General features: G+C 36.6%; 2 protein-coding genes across 10 annotated transcripts in view; one reads left to right on the top strand and one right to left on the bottom strand.

Moving 5' to 3' along the window:
- The window catches only part of LOC138307340 (ATP-binding cassette sub-family C member 4-like), a 118,159-nt gene extending 112,578 nt beyond the window's left edge, over window positions 1-5,581 (bottom strand). For 7 of the 9 annotated variants that reach the window (XR_011205969.1, XR_011205972.1, XR_011205970.1 and 4 more), the window contains exons 1-2: window positions 5,241-5,489; window positions 4,251-4,361 (exon numbers count right to left, since the gene is read on the bottom strand). Coding sequence is in view for 5 of the 9 variants with exons in the window: in XM_069248030.1 (XP_069104131.1) it covers window positions 4,251-4,361; window positions 5,241-5,314 (185 nt within the window). In the remaining 4 variants the exon portion in view is untranslated. Of the gene's footprint in view, window positions 1-4,250; window positions 4,362-5,240; window positions 5,491-5,514 lie in introns of those variants that run through there. The other 2 variants (XM_069248032.1, XM_069248034.1) reach the window with 2 other exon arrangements.
- A 3,730-nt stretch (window positions 5,582-9,311) lies between these two features.
- Window positions 9,312-15,363, top strand: LOC138307453 (mitochondrial fission 1 protein-like). The gene is made up of 5 exons (XM_069248213.1): window positions 9,312-9,448; window positions 10,023-10,155; window positions 10,429-10,508; window positions 12,598-12,703; window positions 13,179-15,363. Exons 1-5 carry the CDS (start codon window positions 9,401-9,403, stop codon window positions 13,265-13,267), a joined length of 456 nt encoding a protein of 151 aa, XP_069104314.1. The 5' UTR covers window positions 9,312-9,400; the 3' UTR covers window positions 13,268-15,363.
- Window positions 15,364-17,226: the final 1,863 nt, after the last annotated feature.

Below are 17,226 nucleotides of genomic sequence, written 5' to 3'. Positions count from 1 at the left end.
TTTCCTTAGATTATTAGATTATTGTCTCACCTGTCCTTAGATTATTGTCTCACCTGTCCTTAGATTATTGTCTCACCTGTCTTTAGATCATTGTCTCACCTGTCCTTAGATTATTGTCTCACCTGTCCTTAGATTATTGTCTCACCTGTCCTTAGATTATTGTCTCACCTGTCCTTAGATTATTGTCTCACCTGTCCTTAGATTATTGTCTCACCTGTCTCTCACCTGTCCTTAGATTATTGTCTCACCTGTCCTTAGATCATTGTCTCACCTGTCCTTAGTTTATTGTCTCATCTGTCCTTAGATTATTGTCTCACCTGTCCTTAGACTATTGTCTCACCTGTCCTTAGATTATTGTCTCACCTGTCCTTAGATCATTGTCTCACCTGTCCTTAGATTATTGTCTCACCTGTCCTTAGATTATTATCTCACCTGTCCTTAGATTATTGTCTCACCTGTCCTTAGATCATTGTCTCACCTGTCCTTAGTTTATTGTCTCACCTGTCCTTAGATTATTGTCTCACCTGTCCTTAGATTATTGTCTCACCTGTCCTTAGATTATTGTCTCACCTGTCTTTAGATCATTGTCTCACCTGTCCTTAGATTATTGTCTCACCTGTCCTTAGATTATTGTCTCACCTGTCCTTTATGTTAGATTATTGTCTCACCTGTCTTTAGATCATTGTCTCTGTCTTTAGATCATTGTCTCACCTGTCTTTAGATCATTGTCTCACCTGTCTTTAGATCATTGTCTCACCTGTCTTTAGATCATTGTCTCACCTGTCTTTAGATCATTGTCTCACCTGTCTTTAGATCATTGTCTCTCACCTGTCTTTAGATCATTGTCTCACCTGTCCTTAGATCATTGTCTCACCTGTCTTAGATCATTGTCTCACCTCAAATCACCTGTCTTAGATCATTGTCTCACCTGTCTTTAGATCATTGTCTCACCTGTCTTTAGATATTGTCTCACCTGTCTTAGATCATTGTCTCACCTGTCTTTAGATCATTGTCTCACCTGTCTTTAGATTATTGTCTCACCCTGTCCTTAGATTATTGTCTCACCTGTCTTTAGATCATTGTCTCACCTGTCCTTAGATTATTGTCTCACCTGTCCTTAGATTATTGTCTCACCTGTCTTTAGATTATTGTCTCACCTGTCTTTAGATCAATGTCTCACCTGTCCTTAGATTATTGTCTCGCCTGTCCTTAGATTATTGTCTCACCTGTCCTTAGATTATTGTCTCACCTGTCCTTAGATTATTGTCTCACCTGTCCTTAGATTATTGTCTCACCTGTCCTTAGATTATTGTCTCACCTGTCCTTAGATTATTGTCTCACCTGTCCTTAGATTATTGTCTCACCTGTCCTTAGATTATTGTCTCACCTTCCTTAGATCATTGTCTCACTGTCCTTAGATATTGTCTCACCTGTCCTTAGATTATTGTCTCACCTGTCCTTAGATTATTGTCTCACCTGTCCTTAGATTATTGTCTCACCTGTCCTTGTCTTAGATTATTGTCTCACCTGTCCTTAGATTATTGTCTCACCTGTCCTTAGATTATTGTCTCACCTGTCTTTAGATCATTGTCTCACCTGTCCTTAGATTATTGTCTCACCTGTCCTTAGATTATTGTCTCACCTGTCCTTAGATTATTGTCTCACCTGTCCTTTAGATTATTGTCTCACCTGTCCTTAGATTATTGTCTCACCTGTCCTTAGATCATTGTCTCACCTGTCCTTAGATTATTGTCTCACCTGTCCTTAGATTATTGTCTCACCTGTCCTTAGATTATTGTCTCACCTGTCCTTAGATTATTGTCTCACCTGTCCTTAGATTATTGTCTCACCTGTCCTTAGATCATTGTCTCACCTGTCCTTAGATTATTGTCTCACCTGTCCTTAGATTATTGTCTCACCTGTCCTTAGATTATTGTCTCACCTGTCCTTAGATTATTGTCTCACCTGTCCTTAGATTATTGTCTCACCTGTCCTTAGATTATTGTCTCACCTGTCCTTAGATTATTATCTCACCTGTCCTTAGATTATTGTCTCACCTGTCCTTAGATCATTGTCTCACCTGTCCTTAGTTTATTGTCTCATCTGTCCTTAGATTATTGTCTCACCTGTCCTTAGATTATTGTCTCACCTGTCCTTAGATTATTGTCTCACCTGTCCTTAGTTTATTGTCTCACCTATCCTTAGATTATTGTCTCACCTGTCCTTAGATTATTGTCTCACCTGTCCTTAGATTATTGTCTCACCTGTCCTTAGATTATTGTCTCACCTGTCCTTAGATTATTGTCTCACCTGTCCTTAGATTATTGTCTCACCTGTCCTTAGATCATTGTCTCACCTGTCCTTAGTTTATTGTCTCATCTGTCCTTAGATTATTGTCTCACCTGTCCTTAGATTATTGTCTCACCTGTCCTTAGATCATTGTCTCACCTGTCCTTAGTTTATTGTCTCATCTGTCCTTAGATTATTGTCTCACCTGTCCTTAGATTACTGTCTCACCTGTCCTTAGATCATTGTCTCACCTGTCCTTAGATCATTGTCTCACCTGTCCTTAGATTATTGTCTCACCTGTCCTTAGATTATTATCTCACCTGTCCTTAGATTATTATCTCACCTGTCCTTAGATTATTGTCTCACCTGTCCTTAGATCATTGTCTCACCTGTCCTTAGTTTATTGTCTCATCTGTCCTTAGATTATTGTCTCACCTGTCCTTAGATTATTGTCTCACCTGTCCTTAGATTATTATCTCACCTGTCTTTAGATCATTGTCTCAGCTGTCCTTAGATTATTGTCTCACCTGTCCTTAGATTATTGTCTCACCTGTCTTTAGATCATTGTCTCACCTGTCGTTAGATCATTGTCTCACCTGTCTTTAGATCATTGTCTCACCTGTCTTTAGATTATTGTCTCACCTGTCTTTAGATCATTGTCTCACCTGTCGTTAGATCATTGTCTCACCTGTCTTTAGATCATTGTCTCACCTGTCTTTAGATTATTGTCTCACCTGTCTTTAGATCATTGTCTCACCTGTCTTTAGATCATTGTCTCACCTGTCCTTAGATTATTGTCTCACCTGTCCTTAGATTATTGTCTCACCTGTCTTTAGATTATTGTCTCACCTGTCTTTAGATCATTGTCTCACCTGTCTTTAGATTATTGTCTCACCTGTCTTTAGATTATTGTCTCACCTGTCTTTAGATCATTGTCTCACCTGTCCTTAGATTATTGTCTCACCTGTCTTTAGATTATTGTCTCACCTGTCTTTAGATCATTGTCTCACCTGTCCTTAGATTATTATCTCACCTGTCCTTAGATTATTGTCTCACCTGTCCTTAGATTATTGTCTCACCTGTCCTTAGATTATTGTCTCACCTGTCTTTAGATCATTGTCTCACCTGTCCTTAGATTATTGTCTCACCTGTCCTTAGATTATTGTCTCACCTGTCTTTAGATTATTGTCTCACCTGTCTTTAGATCATTGTCTCACCTGTCTTTAGATTATTGTCTCACCTGTCTTGAGATCATTGTCTCACCTGTCCTTAGATCATTGTCTCACCTGTCCTTAGATTATTGTCTCACCTGTCCTTAGATCATTGTCTCACCTGTCCTTATACTGTGGAAGAACTGGGAAAAGAAACATATGATTCCTGTCAACTGCCCTTACCAGGAATCGAACATGGGTCTCTGGTTTAGAAAACTAAGGCTCTACTGACTGAGCCAAAGAAGCATGCCCTGTCAGCTGGGTGACAAGAGACTGTATACATATTTAACACTATGTACAAACCACACCGACCCAAGCCTTTAACCCTAACCCCCCCCCCCCCCTGCTTTTCTTGAAATTTCCTAAATCTCTACCTGAGACTCTGTAACCACCTTCCATGAGTTATTTTGTTGGATGCTAATGTACAGTAGACTAACAGTGAAAATAAAAATATAATTCCGTGTGAAAAAAAGGAAGCATGCTCCGTCAGCTGAGTGACAGAGACTGTATTTAACATGGTGTACCAAGCACAAGAACGGCTCCTTTTACTAGAAAATTGTCTCACCTTTCCAATCTGTTTCCTAACTAGAAAATTGTCTCACCTTTCCAATCTGTTTCCTAACTAGAAAATTGTCTCACCTTTCCAATCTGTTTCCTAACTAGAAAATTGTCTCACCTTTCAAATCTGTTTCCTAACTAGAAAATTGTCTCACCTTTCCAATCTGTTTCCTAACTAGAAAATTGTCTCACCTTTCCAATCTGTTTCCTAACTCCTCTGAGGAGTCTTCTTTCGTCACATTGTATAAATCCTCTACTTCTAACCTTCTCTTATATCCAGCTGAGAAAGTAGGGTTGAGCCACCTGTAAGAATTGATATCAATGTTGTCAATATCATTTTCAATTTTGTACAAAATTAACTTCTTTTTTTTCGTTTATTGTGTGCAATGTCCATTTGAAACTGTGTCGTCTTTGAATGCAGTTGTCTTCAGAAAAAACATTCTCTGTGCATGCTAGTTCTGTAATATTCACTAGTTGGGCTAACACCTGAAGGAATACAGTAGTCGCAGATGAAACAAGCCACGTATTGGACCATAACTGTCCGTAATTCTCAACAAGAGGCCCAAGGGTCTTAACAGTAATCTGACTATCTTTGCAACAGTGGACCAGTATAGGAAAATGTAACAACACTTTGGAAACACTATGTCGAGATCATTTCCAGGAAGTTTCAGTTAAATCACACATGTAAAACTTAAAAAGTTCAACAAGTGTTTTCAAGATGGTGGCTGTAGCTGCCATCTTGGATTTCGGATCAACCTGAAAAATAATAACACTTTTTTGGGACCATGTCTGGAGCATTTTAGGCAAGTTTCAGCCTAAACACACCAGTTGAACTTGAGAAGATGTTCAAAATGTGGTTTCAAGATGGCAGCTCTGGTGGCCATCTTGAATTTCGGATCAACTTGAACAATAACAACACTTTGTCATGACCATATATATCAGGATCATTTCTGGCAAAAGTTTCAGTCAAAGAAGAAGAAATATCAAGTTAGCACCTTTAAGTAGATCAGATTTGATAGTGAAAATATATAAGTAGAGACCTACAGATATGTTTTTGCTTTTGGCTACAATTCGCGATCGCCCTCTGTCGAATCTGCACGTGTAAATTACGTTTCATAACTAAAATCTGCAACGAGTCGGGTTAAGATGGAAACCTCACTACAACAACAAAAATGATCTTACCAAAAGAAAAGCTTCGAAATCGGGTTTGCCGTCAGCAACGGATTGGGATTGTGGTGTCGAATAGTTTCATCCATAGCTGATGTTACATTCAAAATCCTCACATAAACATGGTTCAGATTACCTCTCCAAGCACACCCGCTCGCTCGCTGACCGAGCAACTAAAATATCAGAAATGGAACACAGTGGTAAAAGAAAAGGAAGACGGATATAGATTTCCGGAATTTCTACGCGCGCTCTAAAACGAACTTTTCACATCGTTGTGCAATATCCGTACCTACAATCTTCTATGTTATCAGTGAGTCCGCACCTTGGTTACAATGAAATGTCTTACAGTATGCTGGGTCAGCTTAGTCTGATGTTCAAGGAAAAATGTGTTTAAAAAAACCATGGAATATCCGTAGCTATAATAAACCTGGTCTACACGTTGCATCATGTATATATATAAATAAATACACGTACGTAGACCTACATGTACATGTGCACATTATAAATTCATTATGTAATATTTTTACACTGCACTATCAGGAGCTTAGGAAGCAGGGGCGGGGGGGGGGGGGGGGGGCAATTGCCCCCATACACCAAAATCTCGCGCCTTCGGCGCTCGCAAAATCCTCAAATTCCATCATAAAACTCATCACAGTCGTTTTTTATCATAATATTTCCCAGGGGTTACCCTTTATTTGCGTATTTATTAATTTCCTGTTAGTGACACCACTATTTATCATTATGTACAAGGATTATATATAATGATACATAATGTATGTGAAAAAGTATAACAATTACCTCATGTGGGTGCGGGGCGCCCGAGGGTGGGGGGGAGGGGAAGGGTGGTTAGAAATAATGAGGACCTTTGGGGGGGGGGTCCAGGCTATACATTTGTTTGTGCAACTTCATAAAATCGAATAATAGAATTTCGATCACAGGACTCTGAGAATTATATGTAGTTACAGTTGATACATGTATTATGTATATTGTCCCACCAGAGTGTTCATAGACCATTTAGACTAAAAATTAAACGGTAACTACGAAATTCGAGATTCTCTACTTTCATTGTTTAAAGGATACATATTCAACTAAAAATAATCTTTATACTAATGGAATATTTTTCAGTTTATCTAATATTACGGCTGGTGTTTCAAAGGGCTCCATCCTTGGTCCCTTCCTGATTTTTTTTTTTTTTTTACTTTTTTTTTCAAATTATTATTATCATTTTTAACAAAATTGTAAAAGATTATTCCCACCTTCCGGTGATTATGACGTCACGAAACTCGCGTATATATGACGGTTAAGGATGTATTCTTCTGAGGTTTCAGTCCCGTTGAAGTCTCGTTTCGACATAGATCAAAGAAATTCTTAGATTTTCAAATACAACTTATTTATATCTGTAGCAAGTTGCCAGTTGCAAATTTGGTCAAAAAATTGCATTTCTATTTTTAGTATATTTTTTTATACAGGGATTTTAAGATATGGGCCATTTGGCGGCCATTTTGAAATTGTGTCTTGTTTCGCTTGAAGTAGAGCCACAGTTTTATCATTTTTTACTGAAATTGTTTTTACTTAAATCATCACTGCGCCAGCATTTTTAGCTGAATTGAGCTAATTTTTGTTGCAAATCTTTACTAGTTTCGTCGTAATTAAAATATTGAGCATTAATGTGTGAAATGATACACTTCTGTGACTTTATTTTTACATTTAATGGTAATTTGAGCACTTTTATTTTTTACTCTAAAATACTGAAAAATAACAAATATTCAAATGGGGAAAAAAAGTAAGCACACGGACCCCCCATTTTTCTTCTTGATTTAGAAAGAACAACCCTTTCCCTATTGATATGCAAAATATTAACAAAAGTTTAATACTAGAACTTTTTCTATAAAGGGTTAAATTTGGCAAAATGGGCTGAAAATGGTGCATTTTGTAGCTCAAAATTAAGGGGTAGGGGTAGCATATGTTGTTATTCTGAGAAAAAATATTAGTCTTATTAATCAAAACTGGCATATTTTTAAAGAAGAGAACTAGGAAATAATTTCTACAAATATCCATTCATATCAAACACCTCATTAGGAAATTATGGCTTTAATCTCTTGTGTATATGGTCAAAACGGCAAAATTCCCATAAAATCACAGATTTTGTCAACTAGGTATCTTTGAGTGACAATAGCTCAAAAACGAGCACACGGACATATGTTTTTTCTTCAATTTTCTTTTATGGTATGAACTCCTTTTTCCAAAAATCTATATGAGAAAAAAAGTTTAATACAAGAAAATTTTGACTTCTCAGAGGAGTACATCCTTAATTGTACTTTTATCATAAGGATTTTAGTGCTTTCTATAATAATACAATATTGTAAAACAAAGGACAGTGAACGCGTACCTACATATAATTTTAACGGACAGATGGATGTATATATTTATTTCAGACACTACATTTGACATTGCTATACAAATTTCCTTGATTTTATTGTTGTTGGATTAACCGCGGTAATGATATCTGCTTCAGTGTCACATAAAGTTAATTAAGTAATTATATTACGTACACGGGGCAACCAGGTGGTATGACAATTAGCCTCAGGGCAATGGACACGCCAATTAAGCATAACTAGCCTACCCGCCTGACCAGTAAATTTAGAGCAGTAAATGTCAGGTGTTATCTGTTGTATTTCATTTAAGCTTATGTTTATACTCTGTAATATCAGTGAAGGCCACGACCACCGAACGGACAACACGGCACTATTTTGGAATATCCAGGATATGCCTACCGTTCACGGCCAAAGTGCTAGTGTAATAAAAGACCGTCAAAAGAAATCATTACGGATCATTGTTTCTAGGGAAAATTTCCTTGTTATACTTTACCCACGTCGGTTTGAGAACTCGAAATCCACGTACATTGACTAACGACGATTAAAAATGGATTGCTTGTAACGACGCCGGACGTCGTTTCTCCGTTTTCGGTGTAATGATAACTTGTCCAAGTTTAACTCAAGTTCTGTTGTTCGGTAACGATGTGCTGACGAATGAGGAAAATGCTCTTATATCTTCTCATGTGTTTAAAATTTCATTATTAGCTCATTTTTTCAAGTTTCAATTTGCTGCGTAAACTTCTTTGCTCTAAGACCTACGCAACTAATTTTTATTATAATATATACTGGCAACCAACCTGTGTTACCACCCTTCCCCCTTCAATTCTAACCCTTTACCCATTACTTCTTCTATTCTTCCAAGTTTATCGTTTATTCTACTCATTCATTTACTTCCAGACATAATTTCTGTCAATGCATATGTTTTAAATAACGGAATGTATCAGACAACCAAATTATGTGTTTCACTACTGGAAACATCCTCGATATTCCAGGGGCTCCGATCACTTACGATCTCTTCACCCCTGGTCTATCTCATAGAAACTGAAGGCAGCTCAAAGGAAAAAATCTGAACCAATCACAGGCCAGCAAAAAATTCCTTTGAAGACTACAGAGAGAGCGACGCCCAACTTCAAAGCTACACAGTCAACCACAGTACTAATGACACATTATACGGTTCTTTTGATGTACATCAAAGGACTAAATTACCTGTTCTATTCTGTTACCTCCAGTTTTACTATGAGATAGTCCAGGGGCGTAGAGATCGTAAGTGACCGGAACCCCTAGAATATCGATGATATACTGGAAACAGGTGGCACCAATTGACGGGGTCACCAACCAGGTTCATTAACTTCCAAACTAACATCCAAGTCTACCTTTAGTTCTGCTGCCTTTTGCCAGTGGACTTTGAAAATCTTGAGCTTTCCGTACGTCAAAATACAATACTTTCAACCAAGTTACATAGATATATATATAATGTCTACTGTTTGTTTTTTGGGGATTCTGATGTATTTGATCAAGTACAATGGCTCTATATTTCATTTATTATGAAAAAAAAACTATGATATTTATATATTCTAAAAATTAGTGAGATCAGAGACGTAAATAAATATAAAGAATGGCATTGTATTATAAATGATACTGTTAGCATTTTAAAATCCGGATGGTTCCCTTTCCGTATTCCGATCCGTTTTTAGGATCACTACTGCTAGATCAATAAAACGCTTACACGCGCAACCAATTTAGTCAAGCGCCAACTTGACGTCAACGCCGGTTCCCGTCAAAATATTCTTCACAATCACGATGATGGACCAAATGATGAACGATGTTGTCGATTCCTACGATTTAAAGGTAACCATGGTTACGGGACACTGACATAGAGATACCAACAGTTATTGTCATTTTAAGTTTACATTTAACTCCAAGACTTTGATTGGAAATATGCGTGTACTTGTGTTCTAAAAGTTCCGGATCCAAGAATGACCTTTCTGTGAATAGCAGGAGGAAAATATCACTCAGAAACATAATAATTAGTATACACTAGAGATTGGAAGCTCTTTCACTGCATTTGCTGACGCCAGATGACATTTTATAGGAATTTTCTTGTTTAACCACATGCATTTTTTAAGTTAAATTTGAACTGTTTTCCCCAGTCATGACTCATGATCATCAGTGATCTGTTATATATACCAATCTTACATTATCTACATATACTAAACTACATTGTATTTTCTAATAGAAATGTCCTTAATAGTTAATGTTCTGAGTTTACTTGCTTTCCATTTTCCTTATTTTTAGTTTATGTACTTGTATGCTAAGATCTTTTTCCTTAGAAATTGAATGAAAATAAAATCTTAATTGTTGGCTGAAGTTTTAGGAATTAATAAAGCTTTTATTTTATTTATATAATGGCTTATATCTTCAGAAATTTGAGACAATGTACAATGACCAGTTAAGACGAGGCCAGGTGAGTGAGAAAGCCCAGTTTGAGTACGCCTGGTGTCTCGTTCGCAGTAAATACTTGGACGACATGAAGAAAGGAGTTGCACTTATGGACGGTCAGTATTTACATTGTATATAACCCAAAACAGTTAAATTCTTTTTCTTCTGATAATGAATTACAACAGAACTAGGAATTTGATTCAGAGTTACTAGTAATTTAGATAATTTTTAAACATTTTCATTCAGTTTAAAATAATTCTTAGCTACATGTTATCAACTTTTTATCCCTTGATTCAAAAATGTTTCCTTTCTCAGTTACTCAATTTTTAGTATCTGAGAAAGAACTGGAATCTAGTTTGTAAATTTACTAATTGTTAATTTTGTTTTAGATTTGTTTAAGAATGCCACAGACGATACAGCAAGAAGGGATTACTTATTCTACATGTCGATAGGATACACTCGTATTAAGGTAGGTACAGTAAAGGGAGACAACTTATTCTACATGTCAATAGGATACACTCGTATAAGGTATGTACACTAAGGGGAGACAACTTATTCTACATGTCAATAGGATACACTTGTATAAGGTATATACACTAAGGGGAGACAACTTATTCAACTTGTCGATAGGATACACTTGTATTAAGGTATGTACACTAAGGGGAGACAACTTATTCTACATGTCGATAGGATACAGTCATATAAGGTATGTACACAAAGGGGAGACAACTTACTCTACATGTCGATAGGATACAGTCATATAAGGTATGTACACTTAGGGAAGACAACTTATTCTTCATGTTAATAGGACACACTCGTATTAAGGTATGTACACTAAGGGGAGACAACTTATTCTACATGTCGATAGGATACACTGGTATAAGGTATGTACACTAAGGGAAGACAACTTATTCTTCATGTTAATAGGATACACTCGTATTAAGGTATGTACACTAAGGGGAGACAACTTATTCTACATGTCGATAGGATACACTCTTATTAAAGTAGGTATAGTAAATGGAGACAACTTATTCTACATGTCAATTGGATACACTCGTATAAGGTAGGTACAGTAATTATATAAGGGGAGACAACTTATTCTACATGTTGATAGGATACACTCATATAAGGTATGTACACTAAGGGGAGACAACTTATTCTACATGTCGATACGATACACTCATATAAGGTATGTACACTAAGGGGAGACAACTTATTCTACATGTCGATAGTATATTACACTTGTATACAATATGAAGGTATACTTTATGTGAATACAAAATGTTTCAATTTTTGCAGTTTTTACTTTGCAGTTATTCAAAGTTATTCTGCAAACTAAATTTAGTAATCTTTTGTCTCAAAGAAAATCAAAGTTCTTGGATGACTAGCTTTGTACTCACTGGTGACTCTAGATCAGAAAACACCTAAGCAAAAGTTGCTAAAACCTTTTTTGTTCATCAGAAAAAAAGAGATGTGTTTAGCCAAACGTACCAAGTGCTCCACAAAGTCAACTTCTATCCTTTAAAAACTACTAAAGATATGAGCAATATATACAATAGCACATAAGGCAAAATTTGCAATGCTCTTAATTGCTAAAAGTAAACTAAGAAAATAATAAAGAACATGATATCTTCATTCTCCGCCATTATTTTTTCAGTGTATCACTTGGAATGTCACAAATGTTTAGGCACTTAAATTCCATCTTGAATCATATGGATTTGATAGTTCTGGTATTTAGAAAGAATTAAAGGTACGAAATTGGTTCAAATTACAATATAATTTCTTTCTTCAATTGAAAAAATGGCTTAATAGCAAAAAAACGCTAAAATGACTTTTTATATTTAAACATGCTCCACCGCCGACAGAGCATAAATAATATTCATCATTTGAACAATAATTGGTGTTTAATCGTGTATATATATGTCTAATTAGCACAAAAATAATACAAAATAATTTACTTTGCCTTTGGTACATGCGCAATCAGTACTTCATTCCATATAGGATATAGTGCCACGGAATTTTTTCGGGATGCAATTAATTATTTTTCATATTTTCAACTTGAAGTATTAAAATTAGAAGCTCAAACTTTTCAATGGTGGTAACGCTGTAAAGTAACTAACTTTTGTAACTGAAGAAAAATACTAAATTGTCTGCTCCTGTTTTTGATAGTGAAAAAATACCATTTGTCAGCGGTGGAGCATCTTTAAGCAATTAGTGTCAACCATTAGCAAAATGCCCAAAATGCTTCTATTTGACTACAGTACCGAAATCATACTTGTTTTACCGAATTCAAATTTAAGCGCAAATGCCATCTTGAACAGGTCAATGCATCAATGAAATTGTGCAATCACCATTATGATTATATAAATGATATACAGAAAATATAATTAACGCTGTCATATTTCCAATCTGATTAAAATACAGATCATTATATACACTCGTAACGAAAAATGCTTAAATCTGATATTAAACCGCTAAAATATGCTAGATTGCAATGTTAATATTGCTATTATTATGTATTGTGATTCAGTAGAAAATGTTTAATATTTTTTGTATAGGAGTATCCACAAGCACTGACCTATGTTAAAGCCTTATTAAGGATAGAACCTGGTAACCATCAGGCCCTACAGCTACAGGAATACATCAACAAAAAAATGAAGAAAGGTAAGCACTTTTATTTCTCTAATACCATATCGACCCAATAAGTACCTTCATCCTTTTAGGTGTCCCATCGTCTCTTTTCAGGCCTAAATTTCACTTATATATATCTTGTCCAAATCAGCCCTTAATTGTCAATTCAGGATACCTGTCTAATCTGGCATAATTGTATGGCATTTCCTTCCTGATTTATAGAAATTAAAACCTGTATATTCCTGAAACCTGGCTGCTAGTTCCTTGCAGTGACATTTGGTTTCAACAAGTTTCATTGTATATATCGAAGGAAACAGGAAAAGAATGAAAAACGGTGAAAATATCCTTCTTTCTATTACCTGGTAACTGACATAAATCATTCTATGGACGGGGCCAAGATCCTTCTGGTATCTTTCATTAATCTTTTTCAGTAATAATTCATAATAGAATTTCCAAATATTGACCAGTGAAGTGTTTTCATTGAGGCTGAATTTTTCTTTTGTTTCAGAGGGACTCATGGGTATAGCCATTGTAGGAGGTGCCGCTCTGGCTCTTGGCAGTCTCGTAGGATTGGGAGTGGCACTGGCGAAAAAATGAGGATCTAAAAATAGGATTAATTTATTATCATTGGACATTAGTATAACCATATTTGGACGTTATTTGTGACTTGTATGCCTTATATGGGCAAACATGATTACTATGTAAGGATAGATTTATAGATATTGTGCAGCTATTCACCCCTGATAACACATTTAGGCTCTTCAAATCAAAGACTAGACCAGTTCATTTTGAAATTTCAGGGGTGAATGGGTTTAACTCTATCGATGATATCCATAACAGGTATTATGGATTTGTGGTAATTAACTCATTTACCCCTGAAATTTCATAATGGACTGGTCTCGGCTTTGATTTAGAAGAGCCTAATTGTGTCATCAGGGGTGAATGAGTTAATGTTTATGTTAACCGAATGAATGCATAATGACATAAAACTAAAGGGGTTGAGTATAAACGTGGATATTTTCCCCGAGTGCTTAATTTCGCAATATACCAAAGTATAGACATTTTGCATGTAACTTCGGCTTTTGATGATTATATATAGTTTATATACAGTCTACTCTCACAATTGTTTAGGCGCTGTGGTGGAAATTTTTGCAATGAAAAGTAGACCTTTCATTATAAGAAAAAAAATCCCCCTTTCGTAAATTTCCACATATGTATATCTAATGTACATGTATGTACCAGTATGTATGATGGTTAGCTTCTTCCACAGGGAGGACTTGGTGGTTTGTGTGAGAAAGAATATGTTACTTGTCACATGTCATTTCACTACACTGCCATCACTGTAAAAATTAAAATTTTTATGGAGTCCCATTTTTTGTAGTTCCTCCAAGCAAATTTCATACAAATAAAAGATGTTTGCATAAGAATATATGAAAGGGGAAAAAAAAAGAAATATTTATAATCAACTCCTACCCCTACCCTCGTTTTGCGTTGATGTCCTTAAGGGCCGCGGTGGCCGAGTGGTTAAGATGTCACGACATAACCACAAGACCTTCACCTCTGGGATACGGGTTCGAATCCCATGTGGGGCAATTGCCAGGTACTGACCGCTGGCCGGTGGTTTTTATCCAGGTACTCTGGCTTTCCTCCACCAACAAATCTGGCAAGTCCTTACATGATCCTGGCTGTTAATAGGACATTAAACTAATAAAACCAAAGCATTGATGACCCCATTTAGTGTCCCTTGAACCTAAAACTTTTCCTACAGGTACTAAAGTTTTATCAGCCTCGTGATGTACAACAACATCTAAATGATAAGCATTACCGTACTTCATTAGAGATCAATCCTATACACAGAGGGTTACGTAGGTGCATGGGCCTAACTTTTAGGTGAAACTTATATGTGTACAAAAACTGAAAAAATTGTAAAAAAAAAATGTCTTTGCGACTTATACACAGGTGTGACTTATTGTCCGGAAAATATGGTATTATAAAGTTATTTTCTATCAGCAGTGGCCGAGTGATTAATAATTATATGTCCCAACATATTACCATTATAAGCCCCAATTCACCTCTGGATCACAAGTTCTAATCCCATGTGTGATAGTTGCCAGTGGTTTTTCTTCGGGTACTCTGGCTTTCCTCCATGATCTAAACCTGGCATGTGCTTAAATGAACCTGATAATTAATAGGACGTTATACTAGTCAAACCAAATCCAATTTTCCTATCACAGGCTAATGAACATCCAACTTTGCTAGCCAAGGGTAATCAGTACGGTACTCTACCTCCTGAATACTCCTGGCTAGTGAAGTTGATGAACATCCTTAATAACAAAAAGTTGAGAAATAAGTTTGAGTTACATGAATGTGATGCTTTTAATAATTTTGTTTGAATATATCATTACCTTTGTTTTGCTTTTACCTTTGATAATTCAGGTCTTCCATTTAAGTTTGAAGTCTTTTGTTTTTTTAATGATCATTTGTGAAAATGTTAAAGATGCTCCACCGCCGACAGAGCATAAATGATAGACATTATTTGAACACTAATTGGTGTTAAATCGTATATATGTGTCTAATTAACACAAAAATAATATAAAATAATTTATTTTGCCCTTGGTGCATGCTCAATCAGTACTTTATTCCATATAGGATATAGTGCCACAGAATTTTTTCTGCCCACCATCATCAGATGGTGGGCTATTCAAATCGCCTTTCGTCCGTGGTCCGTCGTCCGTCCGTCCTCCGTCCGTCCGTCCGTCCGTCCGTTAACAATTCTTGTTACCGCTATTTCTCTAAAAGTACTGAAGGGATCTTTCTCAAATTTCATATGTAGGTTCCCCTAGGACCCTAGTTGTGCATATTGCATTTTGGGACTAATCGGTCAACAAGATGGCCGACAGGCAGCCATCTTGGATTTTGATAGTTAAAGTTTGTTACGGCTAATTCTCAAAAAGTACTAAAGGGAATGTTCTCAAATTTCATATGTAGGTTCCCCTAGGACCCTAGTAGTGCATATTGCATTTTCGGACTGATCGGTCAACAAGATGGCCGCCAGGTAGCCATCTTGGATTTTGATAGTTAAAGTTTGTTACCGCTATTTCTCAAAAAGTACTGAAGGGATCTTTCTCAAATTTCATATGTAGGTTCCCCTAGGACCCTAGTTGTGCATATTGCATTTTGGGACTGATCGGTCAACAAGATGGCCGACCAGCCGCCATCTTGGATTTTGATAGTTAAAGTTTGTTACCGCTATTTCTCAGAAAGTACTGAAGGGATTGTTCTCAAATTTCATATGTAGGTTCCCCTAGGACCCTAGTAGTGCATATTGCATTTTGGGACTGATCGGTCAACAAGATGGCCGCCAGGTAGCCATCTTGGATTTTGATAGTTAAAGTTTGTTACTGCTATTTCTCAGAAAGCACTGAAGGGATCTTTCTCAAATTTCATATGTAGGTTCCCCTAGGACCCCAGTTGTGCATATTGCATTTTGGGACTGATCGGTCAACAAGATGGCCACCAGGTAGCCATCTTGGAATTTGATAGTTAAAGTTTGTTACCGCTATTTCTCAGAAAGCACTGAAGGGATCTTTCTCAAATTTCATATGTAGGTTCCTTTATGACCCTAGTTCTGCATATTACATTTTGGGACTGATCGGTCAACAAGATGGCCGACCAGCAGCCATCTTGGATTTTGATAGATTAAAGTTTGTTACCGCTATTTCTCAGAAAGTATTGAAGGGATTGTTCTCAAATTTCATATGTAGGTTCCCCTAGGACCCTAGTAGTGCATATTGCATTTTGGGACTGATCGGTCAACAAGATGGCCGCCAGGTAGCCATCTTGGATTTTGATAGTTAAAGTTTGTTACTGCTATTTCTCAGAAAGCACTGAAGGGATCTTTCTCAAATTTCATATATGTAGGTTCCCCTAGGACCCCAGTTGTGCATATTGCATTTTGGGACTGATCGGTCAACAAGATGGCCGCCAGGTAGCCATCTTGGAATTTGATAGTTAAAGTTTGTTACCGCTATTTTCTCAGAAAGCACTGAAGGGATCTTTCTCAAATTTCATATGTAGGTTCCCCTAGGACCCCAGTTGTGCATATTGCATTTTTGTACTGATCGGTCAACAAGATGGTTGACCAGTGGCCATCTTGGATTTTGATAGATAAAGTTTGTTACCGCTATTTCTCAGAAAGTATTGAAGGGATTGTTCTCAAATTTCATATGTAGGTTCCTTTATGACCCTAGTTCTGCATATTACATTTTGGGACTGATCGGTCAACAAGATGGCCGACCAGCAGTCATCTTGGATTTTGATAGTTAAAGTTTGTTACCGCTATTTCTCAGAAAGTATTGAAGGGATTGTTCTCAAATTTCATATGTAGGTTCCCCTAGGACCCTAGTTGTGCCTATTGCATTTTGTGACCACCATCTTGGATTTTGATAGTTTAAAGTTTGAAAAGCAGAAAAAAGAAGTGTAAGTTTGAAAAGCAGAGAAAAGATCCCTCTTTCATTTGTCAGACATAGATCAATCTTTGGTGGGCGATATAGTGC

The sequence above is a fragment of the Argopecten irradians genome, chromosome 14, assembly GCF_041381155.1.
Source record: "Argopecten irradians isolate NY chromosome 14, Ai_NY, whole genome shotgun sequence".
NCBI classification, from domain to species: Eukaryota; Metazoa; Mollusca; class Bivalvia; order Pectinida; family Pectinidae; genus Argopecten; species Argopecten irradians.
This window is presented reverse-complemented; position numbering and strand designations above follow the sequence as displayed.

Coding starts and splice junctions, on each gene's coding strand:
- LOC138307453 (XM_069248213.1), top strand. CDS start 9,401: ATGATGGACCAAATGATGAACGATGTTGTCGATTCCTACGATTTAAAG. Junction 9,449..10,022: donor TCGATTCCTACGATTTAAAG/GTAACCATGGTT, acceptor TTATATCTTCAG/AAATTTGAGACAATGTACAA. Junction 10,509..12,597: donor TAGGATACACTCGTATTAAG/GTAGGTACAGTA, acceptor TTTTTTGTATAG/GAGTATCCACAAGCACTGAC.